Here is a 20,689-nt window from a genome sequence, read left to right as displayed (position 1 = left end):
TCGTGTCAATCGCAGATAAGGCCATCTCTGACCATTTCCTCATATCGCTCTCCATCCACATCCCCCCTTCCACCGCCCCCCCCCCACCCCCAACCCTACTTCCTTCAGTGTCCACAACTGCACTTATGAAATCCCAACTGTCCAGCCTTTGGCCCTCCATTCACCATGACATTTCTGCTCAACCACATCCTCACCACCACCTTTGATGCCCTAGTCCCTACTAAAACAATTACCCTCACTCACCATGGACGTTCCCCCTGGTATGGCTCTCATCTTCGCTCCCATAAGTCCAAGGGACACAGACTTGAATGGATATGGCGGACAACTGGTTTAGCCATTCACCACCAGATCTGGCTGGACCACATAAAGCATTATCGGGTCCTGCTCTCGTCTGCCAAAATTGCTCACTATTCCAGAATCATTCTTGAATGTAAAGATAAACCCCGGCTCCTATTCTCTACTGCTAACCGCCTTCTTAAACCCCTCTCCCTTGTCTCCTCCACCCTCACCTCCGATAACAAGTGTGAGGAGCTCATGGACTTCTTTGTCTCTAAGATTGAGACCATCCGTTCAGTTGCCTCTGCCACTTCCCTTCATTCCCCTAGCCCACCGGGCCAAACCTCCTCTAAGGTTCCCCCCTGCCCTAGCCCTGAACTCACATCTTTCTCCAGTTTCTCGCCAATCTCCCCTCATGACCTCTCTGCGCTCATCTTGTCCATGAGACCCACCTCCTGCTCCCTCGACCCTATTCCCACCAAACTGCTGACCACCCAATTTCCTTTTCTGGCTCCCATGTTAGCTGACATTGTTAACGGTTCTCTCCTCAGGTACTGTCCCCCTCTTCCTCAAATCTGCCGTCATCACCCCTCTCCTCAAAAAAACAACCCTTGATCCCTCTGTCCTTGCAAACTACCACCCCATCTCTAACCTCCCTTTCCTCTCCAAAGTCTTTGAACGGGTTGTCGCCTCCCAAATCCATGCCCATCTTTCCCGCAATTCCATGTTTGAATCCCTCCAATCAGGTTTCCGCCCTTGCCACAGTACTGAAACAGCTCTCATCAAAGTCACAAATTACATCCTTTGTGACTGTGACAAAGGTAAACTATCCTTCCTCGTCCTTCTTGACTTGTCTGCAGCCTTTGACATGGTTGACCATTCCATCCTTCTCCAATGTCTCTCCACTGTCGTCCAGCTGGGTGGGACTGCACTCACCTGGTTCCATTCTTATCTATCTAATCGTAGCCAGAGAATCACTTGCAACAGCTTCTCTTCCCGCTCCTGCATCGTTACCTCTGGTGTCCCCCAAGGATCTATCCTTGGCCCCCTCCTATTTCTCATCTACATGCTGCCTCTCGGCGACATCATCCAAAAACACAGCGTCAGTTTCCACATGTACGCTGACGACACCTAGCTCTACCTCACTACCACTTCTCTCGACCTTTCCACAGTCTCTAAATTGTTAGACTGCTTGTCCGACATACAATTCTGGATGAGCAAAAATTTTCTCCAATTAAATATTGGGAAGACCGAAGCCATTGTTTTCGGTCCCCGCCACAAACTCCGTTCCCTAGCCACCGACTCCATCCCTCTCCCTAACATCTGTCTGATGCTGAACCACTCTGTTCGCAACCTTGGTGTCATATTTGACCCTGAAATTAGCTTCCGACCACATATCTGCAGCATAACAAAGACCGCCTATTTTCACATCCGTAACATCGCCCGTCTCCGCTGTTGCCTCAGCTCATCCGCTGCTGAAACCCTCATCCATGCCTTTGTTACCTCTAGACTTGACTATTCTAACGCACTCCTGGCTGGCCTCCCACATTCTACCCTACATAAACTTGAAGTCATCCAAAGTACGGCTGCCTGTGTCCTAACTCGCACCAAGTCCCGTTCGCCCATCACTCCTGTGCTTGTTGACCTACATTGGCTCTCAGTTAAGCAGCGCCTCGATTTCAAAATTCTCATCCTTGTTTTCAAATCCCTCCATGGCCTCACCCCTCCATATCTCTGTAATCTCCTTCAGCCCCACAACCCCCGAAATGTCTGCGCTCTTCTGATTCTGCCCTCTTGAGCATCCCTGATTATAATCGCTCAACCATGGGTGGCCATGCCTTCTGTTGCCTAGGCCCTAAGCTCTGGAATTTCCTGCCTAAACCTCTCCGCCTTTAAGACGCTCCTTAAAACCTACCTCTTTGACCAAGCTTTTGGTCACCTGCCCTAATTTATCCTTATGTGACTCGGTCTCAAATTTTTTGTCTTATAATACTCCTGTGCAGCGCCTTGGGATGTTTTGCTACGTTAAAGGTACTATATATTACAAGTTGTTGTTGTTGATGATACTTTATTGCAGTACTATGTGAGTGCTGCACTCTCTTTCAGATGAAACGTTAAACCACGGCCCCATCTGCACTCTTAGGTGGGTGTAACAGATCCCATGGCACTATTCAAAGAAGAGCAGAGAAGATCTCCCAGTGCTTTGGCATCTCAAGCAACTCCACCAAAAACAGATTACCTGCTTATTGCTATCTGGGAAATCTTACTGTGCATAAATTGTCTGCCGAGTTTGCCTACATTACAATAGTAACTACCCTTCAAAAGTAATTCATTGGCTGTGAAACAGTTTGGGATGTCCTGAGGATCTTAAAGGTATTATATAAATGCAAGTTTTTTCTTTTTTTTTGTCATTGCTGTTTTCGGATCTTGCTGTGTGCAAATTCACCGCCGCAGTTGCCTACATAACAACACTGCCTACACTTCAGAAGTAATTGCCTGATGAGTGCTTTGAGATGGCCTGAGGATGTGAAAGGCGCTATACAAATACAAGTTCTTTCTTTCAAAATGCTGTACCACCACTCCTTTTGTTATTTAACGACTGATTTTGAACTATTACAGGCACGGACAAGGGCAAGTATTAGTGAGTCCTTTCAGACTTCCCACCCCAACACACCAAACTGTCATGTCACATAGCATTTTCTTTCATCACTCACTACCATGCTCATTTCTCTTTGGACTGATTATAAATACTGTATTGTTATATTTCTTAGCTCCTATAACTCCTTATGGAGTTCTACTTTCAACATATATTTGGAATAAATCCACAATATACTAGATTATCAATTGAAAAACTAAATTGAGTGTGGCACCAAAAATCAAGCATAAAACTTAGAAATCTCAAGACCCACCAGAAATGGGTGCCCCAAGTCGACTACCCAAGTACAGATTACTAAATTTGCCAGTTAGTTGGACATTCAGATATTTTGTTACCTTACTCTGCAGTGCTATCAAGGTGATTCTTTTACTCGTTAAACATGATTAGTTCATTTTTTCAGATACAAAACCAAGTATGAATTAAAATTAAAATTCACTTCATTATGTGCCAGCAGAAACATTGGAAGACATAAGAGAAACAAGATAAACATAAATCTTCCTCCGCAATACTAGGAATATGGAGTTACCATTTCCAAGTCTTCGGTGCTGCAAGATTAATGTCAGCACTTAAGGAGGACTGGGAATAAGACAAACGCGGGGCTGAGACCCAAACGTCACAATAATCTGTATAGATCTGCAGGACCGCAATTGGATGGCGATACGGTTAGAACATCTGTCTCAACTTATCCCCACTTGCCCAATGGTGCCATTTCATCAATTTTGGAATTCCCACTTACGGGGATGTCCAAACTGCATTAGGCTTCCTACCTTTGTAGCCAGAGTCTGTTCTGCAGCTTTGGATAGATACCAGCTTGTGAGGAGGGACGTACCAATATTGGCATTGGACAGTTAACATTCCAGTAAGGTACTACTGAAAAGATCCAAGATGTCCAAATTGGACAGGCTGTCAAATGAAAATAAAGGGCATAAAGATTAGTGCATTATTAGCTTTCTGTTTGTATTGTAATTCAGTGCATTTAGTAAATATTATATTCTGGTATGTTCACAAAAAATGCTAAAAGCTTCCCCCATGGCTCAGAGGGTAATTGCATCATCTGTGCTACTGAGCCCCCCACAGTTAAAGAAGGTCTCAGGTTCGGTCTCTGGTTGGGTGATCTTATCTGAGATGGCAGTTGAGGAACAACAATTGGTATCAGTACCCACTTGTTAGAGAAGAAAAAAAATCAGCCTGGGTATCTACTCCTGTTCACTATCCAGTGACTGTTGTTGAAACGTGCACACGTGTAGATGGCTTGTGAGGATAGGATCAGATTTGCTCGTGATGTTCCCACAGTTGAACACATTGCTGACATTCATTGTTGACATAAAAACAGGAGCAGAGCAACCAGTCCTTTGCGACAATCATTTTATTGGCGACGGCTGCTCTTTATCTTTTTAATTCCAATTCCTCTGCCTTTCTCCAGATCACACCTGAAGATTATGGTTCACACATGAGGGTCACATATAAGCAACGGCCACATGAGCAAAGAAGGTGCCTGTTTATCTGCACCGCAGCATGAAGTCCAGACAGCAGGGGACAATATGAGACAACAAAAAAAATAACCTTGTAGCAGGTTGTTCATGCACCAACATTCTCTGAAATAAAAACAGAAAATGTTGGAAATACTCAGCAGAGTGTTTCCAGCATTTTCTGTTTTTATTTCAGATTTCCAGCATCTGCATTATTTTACTTCTGTATTAGTGTTTAATTCACTGCCACTTCTCTTCTGGGAATGCCCACCTTGAAGAAATTCTGCTCTTCTCTCCGCTGGGATTTCCATTTGTATCTTTTCTTAAAATCTGTTACATCTCTAACTTTTTCCAGTTCTGATGAAAGGTCATCAACCTAAAACATTAACTCTGTTTCTCTCTCCACAGATGCTGCCTGACCTGCTGAGTATTTCCAGCATTTTGTTTTTATTTCAGATTTCCAGCATCTGTAGTATTTTGCTTTTGTATTAACATTCTTTAAAGTTTAGCTTTTTGAATCCTGTACTGAACTTTCTAAAATTGATATTGGGATTCTGACTTGACTGCCAGTTTCAGAATCAACAACAACTTGTATTTATATACAGGAAACTTTGGTTTAACCGGAGGTTGTATGTCCGGAAACCTCGCTTTACCGGCAGAATTCATCCCCCGAAAACAGCGCCTGAGTAACCGGCAATGTTGCTGGTTCCGAGTCCGAGTCTCCAACGGTTGCCGAGTTCGTCAGTGGGGGTAGTTCTACAAACTGCCACTACTCGGCCTCTTGGCGCCAGCAGAACTCGGAACACCTCAGAAACCCTGCATCAGGAGTCTCACCCTCCCACGCTGCCGGTAGCCTCTTCTGATCCGCCATTTGTTGGGTTCCAGTACAGTACTGTGTGTCTCCCACGCTGCCGGTAGCCTCTTCTGATCCGCCATTTTTTGGGTTCCAGTACAGTAGTGTGTGTCTCCCACGCTGCCGGTAGCCTCTTCTGATCCGCCATTTTTCGGGGTTCCAGTACAGTACTGTGTGTCTCCCACGCTGCCGGTAGCCTCTTCTGATCCGCCATTTTTCGGGGTTCCAGTACAGTACTGTGTGCCTCCCATGCTGCCGGTAGCCTCCTCTGATCTGCCATTTTTCGGGGTTCCAGTACAGTACTGTGTGTCTCCCACGCTGCCGGTAGCCTCTTCTGATCCGCCATTTTTTGGGTTCCAGTACAGTACTGTGTGTCTCCCACGCTGCCGGTAGCCTCTTCTGATCCGCCATTTTTCGGGGTTCCAGTACAGTACTGTGTGTCTCCCACGCTGCCGGTAGCCTCTTCTGATCCGCCATTTTTCGGGGTTCCAGTACAGTACTGTGTGTCTCCCATGCTGCCGGTAGCCTCCTCTGATCTGCCATTTTTCGGGGTTCCAGTACAGTACTGTGTGTCTCCCACGCTGCCGGTAGCCTCTTCTGATCCGCCATTTTTCGGGGTTCCAGTACAGTACTGTGTGTCTCCCACGCTGCCGGTAGCCTCTTCTGATCCGCCATTTTTTGGGGTTCCAGTACAGTACTGTGCGTCTCCAACGCTGCTGCAACTCATTGGACTGCATTATGGAAATCCCAAAAGTTGATCCAACCAAAAGGAAGAGAGTGGTGTTAACTTTAAAGCAGAAAATTGATATATGCAAACGACTAGAAATGGGAGCGAAGCGTATACACATTATGAAAGAATTCAAAATCGGTTCGTCAACAATGTACGACATCAAAGCGCAGAAGGATAAGCTGCTCAAGTTTTATGCAAGCTCGGAGACATCTAAAAGTGTAGAGAAACGGCGCACGCTTCGTAAGCCTAAGCTTGAAGAGCTGGATACCGTGCTTTATGAGTGGTTTGCTCTGAAGCGTTCAGAGGGTGTTCCGATTTCCGGACCCATGCTAATATCAAAAGCGAAGGATTTTTATGCAAAGATGGAGCTCACTGACAAGTGTGCTTTCTCTGATGGATGGCTATCGTGCTTCAAGGCACGGCATGGGATACGATGACTCGATGTTTGCGGGGAGAAGAAATCAGCTGATCACGACGCCGCAGAAGAATACTGCGATTATTTCAATCGGATTGTGCAGCAACATGATTTGTCACCAGCACAGCTATACAATGCCGATGAAACGGGCTTATTTTGGAGGTGTTTGCCAGAATCAACACTTGCTGGGGCTAGTGAGGCTAATGCTTCAGGTTACAAGAAAAATAAAGATCGTGTAACCGTGCTAACATGTGCGAACGCTGCTGGATCACACCGGGTTAAACTTCTCGTCATTGGGAAGTATAAAAATCCCCGTGCATTTAAAAATGTGAGGCACTTACCTGTTGAGTACAAAGCTCAAGCAAATGCTTGGATGGATAAGGAAATCTTTTCAAATTGGTTCCATCATACTTTTGCTCCATCTGTGAGGGAACATTTCCGTAGAAATGCTGTTGTGCATTTGCTAAGTGATGATGAAATAATGGAGAATGTTTTGAATCCAAGGAAAGAAAAGGAAAGTGTGATGGAAAATGAAGACGATGAGATTTCTGAAGTGAACAAGATTTCTTGGGCTAAAGCTGCAGCAGATCTTGCTTCATTCATCAAATTTGCTGAAAGCCGTTCTTGCTATTCTGCCCAAGAAGTTATGCAGCTCCATATTCTGCAGTCTACCTTTCTACAAAGAAGGCAAGAGTCCACTAAGCAAGCAGACATCCGGGACATGTTTAAGAAAGCTTCCAAAAGAGTTGGAGCACTGGAAGTGCCCGAAGAATCTGTTGAAGTACATGATCCTGATGAACCAGTTGGCTTGGAATAAGTGCACAGTCAACCACCGTACAGTACTTTATACTGTACTGTACAGTCGTTTAAGTTTTGGTGCACTGCACAGTCGTTTATAAGTTTTGTTTTACTGTTAAGTCGTTTATAAGTTTTGTTTTACTATTAAGTCGTTTATAAGTTTTGTTTTACTATTAAGTCGTTTATAAGTTTTGTTTTACTGTTCAGTTATTAAAGAGTTATGGATTACCATCAACTGGCAGTACTGTACTTAATCAAGCATCTTTCACCATCCATTTAACACAACATTCTGTAGGTGAGTACCCAATTACTGTATATTGCACATTTCTTGATTTTTAAATTTTTCTTAGTTAAAAACAGCCTGGGTAGATAATCCGCTCACCACTCCGGAACTTTTGATAGATCGGCATCACGCCGGTCCCGTCGGTGCCGGATATCAGAACTTTTCCTGTAGTGCCTTTAACATAGTAAAACATCCCAAGGCGCTTCACAGGAGTATTATAAGATACAAAATTTAACACCGAGCCACATAAGGAGAAATTAGGACAGGTGACCAAAAGCTTGGTCAAAGAGGTAGGTTTTAAGGAGCGTCTTAAAGGAGGAAAGAGAGGTAGAGAGGTTTAGGCATGGAATCCCAGAGCTTAGGGCTTGCCTAGGCAACAGAAGGCATGGCTACCAATGGTTGAGCAATTATAATCAGGGATGTTCAAGAGGGCAGAATTAGAGGATCGTAGATATCTCAGGGGGTTGTGGGGCTGGAGGATATTACAGAGATAGGGAGGGGTGAAGCCATGGAGGGATTTGAAAACAAGGATGAGAATTTTGAAATCGAGGCATTGCTTAACTGGGAGCCAATATAGATCAGCGAGCACAGGGGTGATGGGTGAACGGGACTTGGTGCGAGTTAGGAGACAGGCAGCAGAGTTTTGGATGACCTCAAGTTTATGTAGGGTAGAATGTGGGAGGCAAGCCAGGAGTGCATTGGAATAGTCAAGTCTAGAGGTAACAACAACAACAAATTGTATTTATATAGCACCTTTAATGGAGTAAAAACGTCCCAAGGCACTTCACAGGAGTATTATAAGACAAAAAATTTGACACTGAGCCACATAAGGAGAAATTAGGGCAGGTGACCAAAAGCTTGATCAAAGAGGTAGGTTTTAAGGAGCATCTTAAAAGAGGAAAGGGATCCTTGATCTCCTCTTGCTCTCCTCTCTCAACCTTTTCTTGATTTGTGTAGTAGCTTTGTTGTTGTTGTTGTTACCTCTAGACTTGACTATTCCAATGCACTCCTGGCTGGCCTCCCACATTCTACCCTACATAAACTTGAGGTCATCCAAAGCTCGGCTGCCCGTGTCCTAACTCGCACCAAGTCCCGTTCGCCCATCACCCCTGTGCTCGCTGATCTTGTTCTGTTCTTGATTATTTATATAATGGGCACACAGCGGGGGCTGGTGGGGGGTGCAGGGTAGGATCCCTGTGCCTAAATGTTGAAGACCGAGGCAAAGGCAAACAGCAAACTGGCAAAGAGTAAACGAAGATCGGACCGCTGCTAGCGTTGCAGGTAAGTGAGGTGAAGAAATGGTGGCTGCTGGGGCGGGGGGGATGGGGGGGGAAGAGGTTGAAGGGAGGCAACGGAAGCCAGGTTGGCTCCATGTTCAGGCAAGTAAATTTTAAAAACTTATGTTTTGGTAGCAGACGGTCCCAGCATTTGATTTTATTGAGCAGGGCAAACCAATCTTGCAGCAGGGCCTCAAACACACGTTAGGCCCCTTGTTTGCATATGCAAAGGGACTAACACATGTTTCAGGTGTAGGCACTACGCAATAAAAAATTTTCCTTTTCCAATATAGTGGGTAGTGCATTTCTGGACAGAAATTGGAGTGTGTTTCCTGCCCGCAATACTGGGGGCTTAGTAGGCCCGTTAGCGCCTGGAAAGCACAGCCAAATTTATAGGCCACAGCATCTTTAATGTTGGAAATGTTCCAATGCCTTCACAGGAGCATAATAAGACAAAAATTGAAACCAAGCCAAAGAAGGAGATATGAGATAGCAAAATACTGCAGATGTTGGAAATCCGAAATAACAACAGAAAATGCTGGAAAAACTCAGCAAGTCAGGCAACATCCGTGGAGAGAAATTTGAGTTGACGTTTCGGGTTTGACAAGAAGGGTCAAACCCGAAACGTCAACTCAAATTTCTCTCCACGGATGTTGCCTGACTTGCTGAGTTTTTCCAGCATTTTCTGTTGTTATTAAGGAGATATGAGGACAGGTGCTCAAAAAGCTTGGTCAAAGAGGTAACTTTCAAGGATGGTCCTAAAGGAGGAGAGAGAGGTGGAGAGATAGAACTGTTTAGAGAGGAAGTTCCAGAGCTTGGGACCTAAACAGCTGAAGGCAATGCTGCCAATGGTGGGGTGAAGGGAGTGCACAATAGTGCAGAGTTCTTGGAGGGTTGTAGGTCTGGAGTAGGCTACTAAGAAAGGGAGGGTGAGGCCAGGGAGGGATTTAAACACAAGGATGAACATTTTAAAATTGAGGCATTGGTAGACTGGGAGCCAATGTATGTCAGCGAGCACAGGGGTGATGGGTGAGTGGGACTTGGTGCAGGTTAGAATACGGGCAGCAGAGTTTATGGAGTGTGGAAGACCGGAGGCCGGCCAGGGGAGCACTGGAATAGTTGAGTTACGAGGTAACAAAAATGTGGATGAGAGTTTCAGCAGCAGATAAGCTGAGGTAGCGGCGGAGATGGGCGATGTTACGGAGGCAGATGTATGCAGTCTTTGTGATGGAAACAATATGGAGTCAGAAGCTGAGCTCAGGGTCAAACAAGATGCAGAGGTTGTGAACAGTCTGGTTCAGCCCGAGACAGATTGACTTAGGTAGATAGACTTGTGCTTATGCAGTGTCTTTCAGGACCTCGGGACATCAAAAGTACTTTATTGGCTGTATTTGGGAAGTGTAGTGCCTGTTGATGTCGGAAATACAGCAGCCAATTATGCACACAGCAAGGTCCCACAAACAGCAATGTGATAATGACCAGATAATCTGGTTTTCTGGGTGTAGGCTGAGGCCAGAGAGGGGGATGGAATTGGTGGGGAGGGAATTTGCGGCGGGGGCCGAAGGCAATGGGGTCGATTTTAACTCAGGTGCGGGGAATTGGCGGGTTCCCTGAATTTAGTGATTCACACACGATTCTAAATGGGTCTGTGAGATTGATGCAATTTTAACTCAATTGGCCAATTGATTTCCAACATGTGGGAAGCCTTGGCAATTGAGTATTTCCAGTCAGAAAGTCGCAGAATATAAGAACATAAGAAATAGGAGCAGGAGTAGGCCAATCGGCCCCTCGAGCCTGCTCCGCCATTCAATAAGATCATGGCTGATCTGATCCTAACCGCCAATCTACTATCACAGAACCATCTCCTGAATCTAACAGAATTAGACACACGAAATAGGAGCAGGATCAGGCTACACGGCCCCTGGGCCCGCTCCGCTACCCACAGGGCCATGACCGATCCGAACCTAGACTCATGTCCAAATTCCTGCCTGCTCCCCGTAACCCTTAATTCCCTTTACTTCTAGGAAACTGTCTATTTCTGTTTTAAATTTATGTAATGATGTAGCTTCTACAGCTTTTTGGGGCAGCATATTCCATGGACCTACCACCCTCTGAGTGAAGTAGTTCCTCCTCATCTCAGTTTTGAAAGAGCAGTCCCTTATTCTAAGACTATGCCCCCTAGTTCTAGTTTCACCCATCATCGGGAACATCCTCCCCGCATCCAACCGATCCAACCCCTTCACAATCTTATATGTTTCAATAAGATCGCCTCTCATTCTTCTGAACTCCAATGAGTAGAGTCCCAATCTACTCAACCTCTCCTCATATGTCCATCCCCTCATCCCCGGGATTAACCGAGTGAACCTTCTTTGTACTGACTCGAGAGCAAGTATGTCTTTTCTTAAGTATGGACACCAAAACTGTATGCAGTATTCCAGGTGCGGTCTCACCAATACCTTGTACAACTGAAGCAATACCTCCCTATTTTTATATTCTATCCCCCTAGCAATGAAAGCCAACATTCCACTGGCCTTCTTAATCACTTGCTGCACCTGCATACTAACCTTTTGAGTTTCGTGTACCAGGACCCCCAGATCCCTTTGTACTTCAGTACTTTCCAGTTTCTTGCCATTAAGATAAAGGCCTAGAAATTCACTGGCCTTAGCGCCGCTTTTGAGGCGCTAGAGGGCCTAGCGCCGAAGTTATGGCCAGTTTAGAAATTGACAGGGGCCGTAAATCGGCGTTAGGCCGGTAGTGCTGCGCCGGCACCGATGACGTCATCGGTGTGCGCAGCGTCCCGGTTGCCATGGTAACCCGCCCGAACTCGGAAATTGAGTTGCGGCCGCCTCACCCGTGGCAGCCGCAAGCAACGTTCTGGCAGAGGTGCCTTACAGAACTTTGCGCCGGCGCATTAAAGGCCCCGCGGCGGCCTGCCGCTTTCCCGCCGGCCGCCTGGCCGCAGCTCCCTCCCCGGACTTCCACCGCCCCCCCCCCCGGAACAGAAGCAAGCCCGGCACTTGTCCGAGGTGCTGGGCTCATTTTTAAAAAGATTATCGCGGGCCGCGGCCGGGTGCAGGCAGCTTCTCCTTAACGGAAGGAGGAGGCCTGCACTTCCCGAGCCTGCCGCACCGCAGCGGGCGCCGCAGCGCCGGAATAGCGCCGCAATGCGGCGCGTGGCGCCAGTTTTGAGGCGCTGAGACCCCTCAGTAGCGCCGGCAGCCGTTTGGGCGCGGCGCTACTGAATTTTTGGCACGCGCAGGGGGACTTAGCGCCGGCACTAACTTCCGGCGCTAAAGCCCTCGCTGCGCCAAAACCGAATTTCTAGGCCAATAACTTGCTCTACGATTTTTCCTGCCAAAGTGCATAACCTCACACTTTCCAGTATTGTATTCCATCTGCCAAATCTCTGCCCACTTACTTATTAGCCTGTCTATGTCCCCTTGCAGGTTTTTTATGTCCTCCTCACTCACTACTTTCCCTCCCATCTTAGTATCATCTGCAAACTTTGATATGTTACACTCGGTCCCCTCCTCCAAATCGTTAATATAGATTGTAAAGAGTTGGGGACCCAGCACTGACCCCTGCGGAACACCACTAGTTACTGATTGCCAGTCTGAGAATGAACCATTTATCCCAACTCTCTGCCTTCTGTTAGATAGCCAATCCTCTATCCATGCCAGAATATTACCCCCAATCCCGTGATTTTTTATCTTAAGCAATAATCTTTTGTGTGGCACCTTGTCAAATGCCTTTTGGAAGTCTAAATACACTACGTCCATTGGTTCCCCTTTATCCACCCTATATGTTACTTCCTCAAAGAACTCCAGCAAATTTGTCAAACATGACTTCCCCTTCATAAAACCATGCTGACTTTGTCCTATTAAATTATGATTATCCAAATGTCCTGTTACTGTCTCCTTAATAATGGACTCCAAAATTTTACCTACCACAGATGTTAGGCTAACCGGTCTATAGTTTCCAGCCTTCTGTCTACTGCCCTTTTTAAATAAGGGTGTTACATTAGCAGTTTTCCAGTCTGCCGGGACCTTTGCTGAGTCCAGGGAGTTTTGGAAAATTATTACCAATGCATCCACAATCCCTACCGCGACTTACCTCAAGACCCTAGGATGTAAGCCATCAGGTCCAGGTGATTTATCCGCCTTGAGTCCCATTATTTTACCGAGTACCACTTCCTTAGTGATTTTGATCGTGTTTAGCTCCTCCCCCCCATAGCCCCCTGTTTGTCCAGTGTTGGGATATTCTTAGTGTCCTCTACTGTAAAGACTGATACAAAATATTCAGTGTTTTTGCCATCTCCATATTTCCCACCATTAATTTCCCGGTCTCATCCTCTAAGGGACCAACATTTACTTTAGCCACCCTTTTTCTTTTTATATAACTATAAAAACTCTTACTACAGGTAGACTATCCTTTATCCGAAAACCTCGGGACCAGCCGTGTTTCGGTTTTCGGAAAATTTCGGATTTCGGAAGGTGGGTTGGCGGGGGGGTCGGCGGGGGTCCGCGGTCATGGCTTGTCCGTCGCTGCTAGCCTGGAATGCAATGAAGTTCCGCGTTTCCACCAACAGGTCGTCATGCTCGGTCGGAACAGGGGCCGGCACCGCCGCGGGCTCAGAGCTCTCGTTGCTTTCGAGCCTTTGGAAGAGAGTCAGGTGGTTCCGCGGGGGGGTCGGCGGGGGGTCGTGCGCACGACTTACGCTGACCCTCTGCTCAGCGTAAGTCGGCGGGGGTCGGGGTCGGCGGGGGTCCGCGGGGGGGTCGTGCGCACGACTTACGCTGACCGAAAAAACCTTCGGTTTTTAGAGGGTTTCGGTTTTCGGAAGTTCGGATAAAGGGTAGTCTACCTGTATCTGTTTTTATATTTTTTGCTAATTTACTTTCATAATCTATCTTCCCTTTCTTAATCAATCTTTTTGTTATTTTTTGCTGTCTTTTAAAGTTTTTCCAATCCTCTATCCTCCCACTAGATTTGGCTACCTTATATGCCCTTGTTTTTAGTCAAATACTATCCTTAATTTCTTTACTTAGCCACGGATGGCTGTCTTTTCTTTTACACCCTTTTCTTCTCAGCGGAATATATATTTTTTGGAAGTTGTAAAATAACTCCTTAAATGTACACCACTGATCATGTATCGTTTTACCCTTTAATCTATTTTCCCAATCCACTCTACTCAATTCCGCTCTCATACCTTCATAGTCTCCTTTATTCAAGCTTGTTTGAGATCCAACCTTCTCACCCTCTAATTGAATATGGAATTCAACCATGTTATGGTCACTCATTCCAAGGGGATCCTTTACTAGGACATTTTAAATTAATCCTGTCTCGTTACACAGGACCAAATCTTAGGTTGCTTGCTCCCTGGTCGGTTCAGTTACATACTGCTCAAGAAACCCATCCCTAATACACTCAATGAACTCCTCCTCAAGGCAGCCCTGCCCAATTTGATTTTTCCAATTAATATGATAGTTAAAATCCCCCATAATTATAGATGTTCCCTTATTACAAGCCTCAACTATTTCCTGATTGATACTCCGTCCAACAGAGTTGCAACTGTTCGGAGACCTATAGACTACGCCCACTAGTGTTTTTTCCCCTTATTATTCCTTACCTCCACCCAAACTGTTTCATTATCCTGATCTTTTGACCCAATATCATTTCTCTGTATTACAGTGATTCCTTCCTTTATTAACAGAGCCACCCCACCTCCCCTTCCTTCCTGCCTGTCCTTCCTGATCGTTAAATAACCTGGTATGTTTAATTCCCAGGCATTGTCACCCTGCAGCTATGTTTCTGTAATGGCCACAAGATCATACCCATATGTAGTTATTTGTGCCATTAACTCGTCTATTTTGTTACGAATGCTACGTGCATTCAGATAGAGAACTTTCAAAGATGTTTTGTGACACTTAGTTCCTGCTTTTGCCCTTTTTATTACTTTACCTTTTACTCCATACCTTCTGCCCCTTCCTGACACGCTCTAGTTTTTAATTTCCCCACTGCTACCTAAGTCTATGACCTTCTCTGTTGTCATTTTTATTATTTGCTCTCTAGGAACCTCCCCCCCCACTAGTTAGTTTAAGGCCCTCTCTACAGCCCTAGTTATATGATCCGCCAGGACTCTAGTCCCAGCACTGGCCAAGTGAAGCCCGTCCCAACGGAACAGCTCCCTCCTGCCCCAGTACTGGTGCCAGTGTCCCAGGAAGCAAAACCCATTTCTCCCACACCAGTCTTTGAGCCACGCATTTAACTCTCTAATTTTATTTGTCCTAGCCAAATTCGCTCGTGGCTCAGGTAATAATCCAGAGATTATTACCCTTGAGGTTCTGTTTTTATATGACGTTGTAGGAATGGCTCGATTCCTAACTAAATGACTGAGGTCGAGTCAGTTTATCAAACAAACGATGTTTAATACTATTCAACAGAGTTTAACACGAAAACACAGGAGAACTAAATTACAGGTCTGTACTCTTTGCTGGCTCCACGAGGACTGGCTAGGGCGGCTCCCCAGCCTGATGTCATGACGTCATCACGTTTTCCCGCTGCTGGAGGATCACGTGATCAACGTGATGACGTCATCGCGTTTGGTCTCATTCTTAAAGGGACCGCGCGATGTACATGCAATAATATGAACAAAGATACAGGTTCATTCTGTAGCTAATAATTTGTTCAAGATAATTATGTACATTAGATCAGAGTCCCCTGGTGGCTCTGCCACATGCGCCCCCACAGAATTGTCTTTAACAGTAAAAGTCAATCGACTAGGAGGTCTTACAAGCCTGTCAGAACGACTCCTGTATTCTTGGAGTGGACGTTGTTGAACAGCTGGTGGGCTGGCGGATGGAAGCCTTGGGTCTGGCGTGGATGCAGCGGGAGGTCAACCACGTTGTGGTGGCTGTGTGGTCTCTACTGGCCGGTCAATGTCCAGGTGTGCCGGTTTGAGACGGTCAATGGATATGTGGTCGGGATTACCACCGATGTCTACGGAGAAACTCTTGTCGCCTGTCTCCAGTACTCGGAAAGGGCCTGTGTAAGGGGCCTTGAGCGGATCCCTATGGGCATCATGACGAATGAATACAAATTCAGCATTCTTTAGCTCCGCTGGTACGTGTGAAGATGGAAGGCCATGATGCGAAGTTGGGATAGGCGCAAAAGCTTTGGCTGTTTCCCGGTGGTTGCTGAGTTGGTCGGCTGTGGACCACGGCTCAGTTGGAAACGGCAGGAAATCTCCCGGTATGCGGAGTGGCTGGCCGTACACGAGCTCCGCGGCGGACAATTGCAGGTCCTCTTTGGGTGCCGTGCGAAGACCCAACATGACCCACGGAAGCTTATCCACCCATCCGGCGCCTTGGAGGCTGGCCCTCAGCGATGCCTTTACCGATCTGTGGAAACGTTCACACAAACCGTTTGCCTGCGGGTGATAGGCCGTGGTGCAGTGAAGCTTGGTGCCGAGACCCTGGGCCACAGCGTTCCAGAGCTCGGAAAAGAACTGTGGGCCGCGGTCTGAAGAAATGTCCGCCGGAACGCCGAAACGTGCGACCCACAAGGAGAGGAATGCTCTGGCGACATCAGCGGACGTAGTAGATGCCAAAGGAACTGCCTCTGGCCATCTAGTAGTACGATCGACCATGGTGAGGATGTGTGTGAACCCCTGTGACGGTGGAAGCGGCCCGATGAGGTCCACGTTGACATGGTCGAATCGACATTCTGGTACTGCGAACGTGGCCAATGGGGCCTTGACGTGACGTTGCACCTTAGACTTTTGACAGACGACGCAGGTGTTAGCCCAGTCGCGGATATCCTTACGCATTCCTCTCCAGATGAACTTAGCTGACATTAATTTTTGAGATGCCTTCACGCCAGGATGGGAAAGCCCATGTATGGCGTCAAAAACTTTGCGGCGCCAGGCAACTGGAACGATCGGGCGGGGATCTCCCATGGAGACATTGCAGAGTAACGAGGTGCCTGCTGCGTGGAATTGCACATTGGCCGGTTGGAGGCTTGAGGTGTCGGTGCGATACGCCTGTGTTTCAGGGTCGGATGCCTGATCGGTGGCCATGAGGGCATATTCGATGCCCAGCTGGACCGCCCGTACGATCGCGCGAGAAAGGCAATCAGCTACCAAGTTGTCCTTGCCAGCTACGTGTTGGATGTCTGTCGTGAATTCTGAAATGAAAGTTAGCTGTCGCTGCTGTCGAGCTGACGACGGTTCGGCGGTCTTGGCCATGGCGAAGGTCAGTGGTTTGTGATCTACAAACGCAGTGAAGGGACGTCCTTCTAACAAAAAACGGAACTGGTGGATAGCCAGGAACAGCGCCAGCAACTCCCGGTCGAAAGTGCTGTATTTGCGTTCATTGCGCCGGAGTTGGCGGCTGAAAAACGCCAGTGGTTGCCACGTCCCGTTGACCCACTGTTTCTGTACGGCGCCTATGGCATAGTCGAAAGCATCGGTGGTAAGGGCGATGGTGGCACCTAGCAGAGGGTGCGCCAACATAGTTGCATTGGCTAGAGCGGTTTTTGTGTTGTCGAAAGCGTTGTCCATTTCGACCGTCCAGGCTATTGTATCCTTTCCAGCCTTGCCTTTGAGGGCCTCGTAGAGGGGCTGCATGAGTTGTGCTGCCTTCGGTACAAAGCGGTGGTAGAAATTCACCATGCCCAGGAATTCTTTAAGAGCCTTGGTGGACTGCGGCCTTGGGAATGCCGTAATTGCTTCGACCTTTGATTGCAGCGGAATTGCGCCCTCCAAAGTAATGCGGTGGCCCAAGAAGTCAATCTGCTGTAGGCCGAACTGACACTTGGCCGGGTTGATTATGAGGCCATGTTGGCTGAGGCGCTGAAAGAGGGTGCGTAGATGGGAGACGTGTTCCTCTTTGGTAGAGCTGGCTGTCAGGATGTCGTCGAGGTAGACAAATAAAAACTTAAGATTCCGCAGGACCGAGTCCATTAGTCGCTGAAAAGCCTGTGCAGCGTTCTTGAGCCCAAATGGCATCCGTAGAAACTCGAACAGTCCAAAGGGAGTGATGACTGCAGTTTTCTGGACGTCCTGCGGGTGTACGGGAACTTGGTGGTAGCCACGGACGAGGTCGACCTTGGAGAAGATTGAGTTTCCTGCCAAATGGGCAGAGAAATCCTGAATATGCGGGATCGGGTACCGATCGGGAGTAGTGGCGTCATTAAGGCGTTGGTAGTCCCCGCATGGTCGCCATCCGCCGCCGGGCTACGGGACGATGTGAAGAGGCGAGGACCAGGGACTATTCGACCGGCGAATAATCCCCAGCCGTTCCATCGTGGCAAACTCTGCCTTCGCAGCCGCGAGCTTGCCGGGTTCCAGGCGCAGAGCTCGTGCGTAAACTGGAGAGCCAGTCGTAGTAATGTCGTGTTCGACACCATGCTTAGTGGCCGAGGAGGAGAAAGTGGGCTTGGTCAGCTCCGGGAATTCACCTAATAGGCGAGTGAACTCGTCCGGCGAGGGCAACGCGCAGGAGACAGTGTGCGACGTTGCGGAACTGCGGAAGCAAGGGATGGAGTGGAAGGTGGCCGCGTTAACCAATCGACGATTTCTTACCTCCACCAAGAGGCTGTTGGCGCATAAGAAATCCACGCCGAGAATGGCTTGCGAAACCTTGGCTGTGATGAATTCCCACTGAAACCGTTGCCCGCCGAAGCACACCTGGACCCGCCGTTTGCCAAAGGTACGAATGGCCCCGCCATTAGCTGCCTCGAGGGAGAGGCCGTGCCTCCCAGACTGAATATCGCGTGCTGAGGCAGGAAGGATGCTAAACTGCGCCCCGGTGTCGCATAAAAAGCGCCGGCCCGAGAGGGAATCTGCAATGTAGAGGAGCTTCCCGGAATTTCCAATCGCCATCGTGGCCGCGGAACGTCCCTCAGACTCGACCCTCCTTTTCTGGAGTTGCTGCTGGTGTTCATGTTGGTTTTTGTTTTTAGGCGCGAAACTGCAGGGAAGGCGGCAGCCTCTGGCTTTCGCGCCAAAACGGGCGTGGTAAAAGCATAAGCCGGGGGATGGAGGCGTCGGGGCGGCGTTCGCGGGGGAGGGGTGCCTCGTGGCGGCGCAGTTTGGCTGCGTGACCGCATAAATCGTATCTGTTTCTGCAGCAAGTGCTGCGCAATCTGTGGCTTCAGATCTGGCGAGGGCAGCCTGAACCTGCTCGGGTATTTGACTCAGGAATAACTCCCGAAAGAGGAAACATTGTGGTTCGGAGCCAAGGAGCGTGAGCATCTGGCTCATTAACTCAGATGGCTTGGAATCGCCAAGCCCGGGCATAGCGAGCAGTCGGCGGGCACGCTCCGCCTTCGTGAGCCCAAAGACCTGTATTAACCGCGCTTTAAGAGTATCATACTTGCTGTCAACCGGGGTGTTTTCGAGCAGGCTGATGATCCGCGAGGCTGTGGAGCTGTCGAGTGCGGAGACCACGTAAAGGTAACGGGTCTGATCCGCAACGATGTTTTGGAGTTCGAATTGTGCTTCTGCTTGTATGAACCAGGAGGCCGCCTGTTGTTCCCAAAACTGTGGGAGCTTCAAAGTCACGGAGATCGCTCCCATGTTTCGTTTCACTTTGCTTCTTCCGCGAAAATTGTTCACAAAAATTCGGGGTCACCACTGTAGGAATGGCTAGATTCCTAACTAAAGGACTGAGGTCGAGTCAGTCTATCAAACAAACGATGTTTAATACTATTCAACAGAGTTTAACACGAAAACACAGGAGAACTAAATTACAGGTCTGTACTCTTTGCTGGCTCCACGAGGACTGGCTAGGGTGGCTCCCCAGCCTGACATCATGACGTCATCCCACCGCTGGAGGATCACGTGATCAATGTGATGATGTCATCGCGTTTGGTCTCATTCTTAAAGGGACCGCGCTATGTACATGCAATAATATGAACAAAAATACAGATTCATTCTGTAGCTAATAATTTGTTCTGCCACAACATCATCATGGCTGCTGCTTTTAGGGCCCACAGCCTTGCTTCTTCTGCAGGCTTCCAAGCTTCACCATTAAGATGGCACAGGAGCCTGCAGGAGCAACGGCCAGCGGGAGGGCAAGAGCTGCCCCCAATTTTGATGAGGCTTCACTCCAGGCATTGCTGGATGGTGCTAGGGCCCACAGGGAGGTCCTGTTCCCTTCTTCAGGGAGGAAGAGGCCTCCCAGTCAGACCAAGGCTGTGTGGTTACAGGTGGCTGGTCAAGTCAACTCCTTGGGACTCACACGGCGCACCTGGATACAGTGCAGGAAAAGATTCCATGACCTTCATCGCACTGGAAAAGTAAGTACTGTATGAAGTTTCCATCACCCTCAATCTGATCCCCATTGCCTTTCCTCACCAGCACTCAGCTTTAGCAATATCTTCCTCCACATCCCACTAGACACTCACATCCATGCACCCTTACCCATTCCCTCTCTCTCTATGCTCACATTCACAGAACTATTCCACCATGCAGCCCTCACACTCCCTCTCACTCTGATGCTTTGAACACAACTGACAACACACAGGGAGGGCCCTTGGTCTTGCAACCTCACTCCATCTTTGTCTCCTTCTAAGTATCTATGCTATGCAATCTCTGCACTCACTCCTTCATTCTCACTCAACCTCCACTTGTCTCCCTCATTGCAGGAAAAGAGAGCTCACAACAGGAGTGAGCGAGCCAGGACAGGAGGAGGGCCGCCCTCATTAGCCCAGCTCACCCCCTGGGAGGAAGGCATCCTGGAGATTGTCGGGGCTGACATAGATGCGGAAGTCAGGGAAGGAGAGACAGGTGCACCCCCGCAAGCTGGTGACAGAATAGTTTTCCATCTCTCTCATTGGCATTGCATAAGTCGCTGATAATGATTCTGAAGCTACATCATATGGACTTATGATCATCTGCAAAATGCAATGTGCATGTAACCTTGGCATC

The 20,689-nt window shown here is 48.0% G+C and overlaps 1 protein-coding gene across 5 annotated transcripts in view; it reads right to left on the bottom strand.

Moving 5' to 3' along the window:
• The window catches only part of zbtb7c (zinc finger and BTB domain containing 7C), a 275,904-nt gene that overhangs the window by 109,293 nt on the left and 145,922 nt on the right, over positions 1-20,689 (bottom strand). Inside the window, exon 1 of one of the 5 annotated variants that reach the window (XM_085975130.1) lies at positions 3,700-3,975. The exons of the other annotated variants lie outside the window; for them this stretch is intronic. Coding sequence (XP_085831256.1) covers positions 3,700-3,773 — 74 coding nt within the window. The 5' untranslated portion in view covers positions 3,774-3,975. Of the gene's footprint in view, positions 1-3,699; positions 3,976-20,689 lie in introns of those variants that run through there. 5 annotated transcript variants of the gene reach the window in all.

The sequence above is a fragment of the Somniosus microcephalus genome, chromosome 2 (assembly GCF_052327205.1).
Source record: "Somniosus microcephalus isolate GS21.2 chromosome 2, FLI_Smic_1.0, whole genome shotgun sequence".
NCBI lineage: Eukaryota > Metazoa > Chordata > Chondrichthyes > Squaliformes > Somniosidae > Somniosus > Somniosus microcephalus.
The sequence above is the reverse complement of the archived record's forward strand: the minus strand, read 5'-3'. Positions and strand labels throughout refer to the sequence as shown.